Source organism: Phytophthora parasitica (genome assembly GCF_000247585.1).
Source record: "Phytophthora parasitica INRA-310 unplaced genomic scaffold supercont2.95, whole genome shotgun sequence".
Taxonomy (NCBI): Eukaryota; Oomycota; class Peronosporomycetes; order Peronosporales; family Peronosporaceae; genus Phytophthora; species Phytophthora nicotianae.
The window spans coordinates 48,448-50,669 of record NW_008649081.1 but is presented as its reverse complement, the minus strand read 5'-3'; the positions used below and the strand labels follow the sequence as shown (position 1 = coordinate 50,669).

General features: G+C 48.5%; 2 protein-coding genes across 2 annotated transcripts; one reads left to right on the top strand and one right to left on the bottom strand.

Annotated features, from left to right (window-relative positions):
• Positions 1 to 30: 30 nt before the first annotated feature.
• On the bottom strand, positions 31 to 669 carry PPTG_24442 (hypothetical protein). The gene has a single exon (XM_008917194.1). The coding sequence runs from the start codon at positions 443 to 445 to the stop codon at positions 134 to 136; it is 312 nt and encodes a 103-aa protein (XP_008915442.1). The 5' UTR covers positions 446 to 669; the 3' UTR covers positions 31 to 133.
• Positions 670 to 1,271: 602 nt separating this feature from the next.
• PPTG_24441 (hypothetical protein) lies at positions 1,272 to 2,147 on the top strand (the record flags this gene model as incomplete). Its single annotated transcript, XM_008917193.1, has 2 exons — positions 1,272 to 1,455; positions 2,134 to 2,147. 2 exons carry the CDS (start codon positions 1,272 to 1,274, stop codon positions 2,145 to 2,147), a joined length of 198 nt encoding a protein of 65 aa, XP_008915441.1.
• Positions 2,148 to 2,222: the final 75 nt, after the last annotated feature.

Genomic DNA, 2,222 nt, shown 5'->3' with positions numbered 1-2,222 from the left:
CCAAACCCAAAACATAAACATAAATAACAGTTCTCAATTTTACGGTAAATCGGCTTTTGCTTTCTTATTTAAGTAAATCTATACTTACGAGACGTAAGTATAGTTAATCTAAGTTTAAGCAAACTACGCTTCCTCATACACGTGCGCTAGCGTGTAAGCAGAAGTAGTGGGCACACAGTGAGCCCATTACACTGTGGATGACCTGATAGGTATGGCATCGGCCGTTGACGTGTAGGACGCGAGCGTGATGGTAGACAGCGTGGGCCGAACCCATCACGACGTTGATGGTGGGCGACGCCGAAGCGCACACAATGCCACCACGGCGGGTGTCAACGAAAACAGATGAAGTACGAACGGAGGGCATCACCGTGGACGGCGAGTCAGCAGTGGTGGTGCGCGGAATGAACGAACGACACCGTGGAGGAACAGGCACCGGTGCTCGCATTAACGCTGCAGCTCTGTGATAACGAGATCGAGTCGGCGCAGAGAAGAAGCAATTTGGTGAAGAAGTTGCTCAAGTTGGTGCGTTTCAAGGCACGCCAGTCAAGAAGGTGCACGGCCGGGTCGTCATCACGACAGAACAAGGACGTCGGGTGCTGCCACTACCCGAACTGTAACCTATAAACTTGAAGGAAGCGTACGGGTCTGTATGAGTGGGCCACTTGCGCGGTACCCACATTTATGGGCGCGTTGCTCAACGCTACTTGTGCTCTAATCTACATCGAGAAGTGAACCAATGGGGCCGTGGGTGTTTGGAGCGCGGGAGTAGAAAAGCGAGATCGCGATAGGCCATCCCGCCATTGCGTAGTATCCAACGCGGTGATGTTGGGGACAGGTAGGCCCTCGATGTTGCTGGACAGTACCAGTGGCACACGGTGGTGAAAGATACGTGATCATGACAGTGGAATATGTAACACGCTACGCTGTGGCGAGGTGCGTTATACACCACACGGCAGAAAATATCGCTACATGTCTACTCGAAGCAGTGGGGCTCAAATTTGTGGTGTTTCCTGAGTTGCTAACGGAGGGGGTGCAGGCAAGGTCATTGAAAAGTTGGTGATGACGATGCAGGCTCCGCCAGTTAACTCGGTGCCCTACCTGCCTCAACTTGTTGGGCTTGTGGGACGATTTCATCGCACCTGGAAAATTTTGTGGCGATGTTAATGGCGGATGAATAACAGAATGACTGTAACTTCTGCATAAAATTTGCTGTAAATTCCTACAATTCAGCTAAGCACTCAACTGTGGCGGTCACGCCAAACGAGCTAGCGATGGGTCCCTGTCTACGCTCGCCCAACGAGATCCTGCGACGGCCAGTACTGACGGAGGCTGGCGAGCTTCCAGTATATCACGCGAAGTTGCTACGGGCGATGGAACGAAGCGAGAGATTTGCTGAACGCGCACGACGCATGGAACAGGCCAGGCCAAGTACTACGACCGGAACGCCAAACAACGGTGAATATTTGGAGTCGGAAAGCCGTCCGAATTAATCTAGAGGCTTCATAGCAATGTCTTCAGCAAATCGTTCTTCGACGAAGCCTTTCATTGCAGTCGTAAGATGACGGGTAGTAAGTAGAGTTTCCCTCGAATCTGCCGTTACATGTTCATCTTCCATGAAACACACACACAATTGCTTCTTTCGCATTAAAATATTGTATCGACAATTACACTTCCTCGTCGACGATATACACCATGATGACTTGCAGTTTGTAATTATTCGATGCATTTCATGGAAAGTAAGAAGAAGTTCGTCACCTCCGGATTACCTTTTATACCCCATGGCTTTACCTACGATCTTCGAGCTCTTGGGTGACTTCTAGGCTCTCCCGTATCAACTCGTGATGTCATTGTTCTGTCTTATAGATAGGTGTCCTCGCTTCTTACGTGGCAACTGCCTCGGAACAATGTCAGCAAAAAAAAAAAGGAATCCGGTGACGATCTCAATATAAACAGCTTCTTCTTTGTTTGAATAGATCAACTGGAGCTTTGAAACAATTCGGGGGGTTATTTATAAATATATATAATGGGCAGGGATCAGTCTTGATTCGTTTCACCTCCGTGCCTGTGGTGATGGTGTCCAATTTCCTTGTGATTTAGCCCAATTCTCTGATGAGGGATACCACATTTTTTCAGGCGACGACTTCTAAATTTCCGAAAACGGTTTCTTATTCACTGGTGATGTTTTTCTTCACTCCATCTATGAGTCATCTATACGCAGAAAG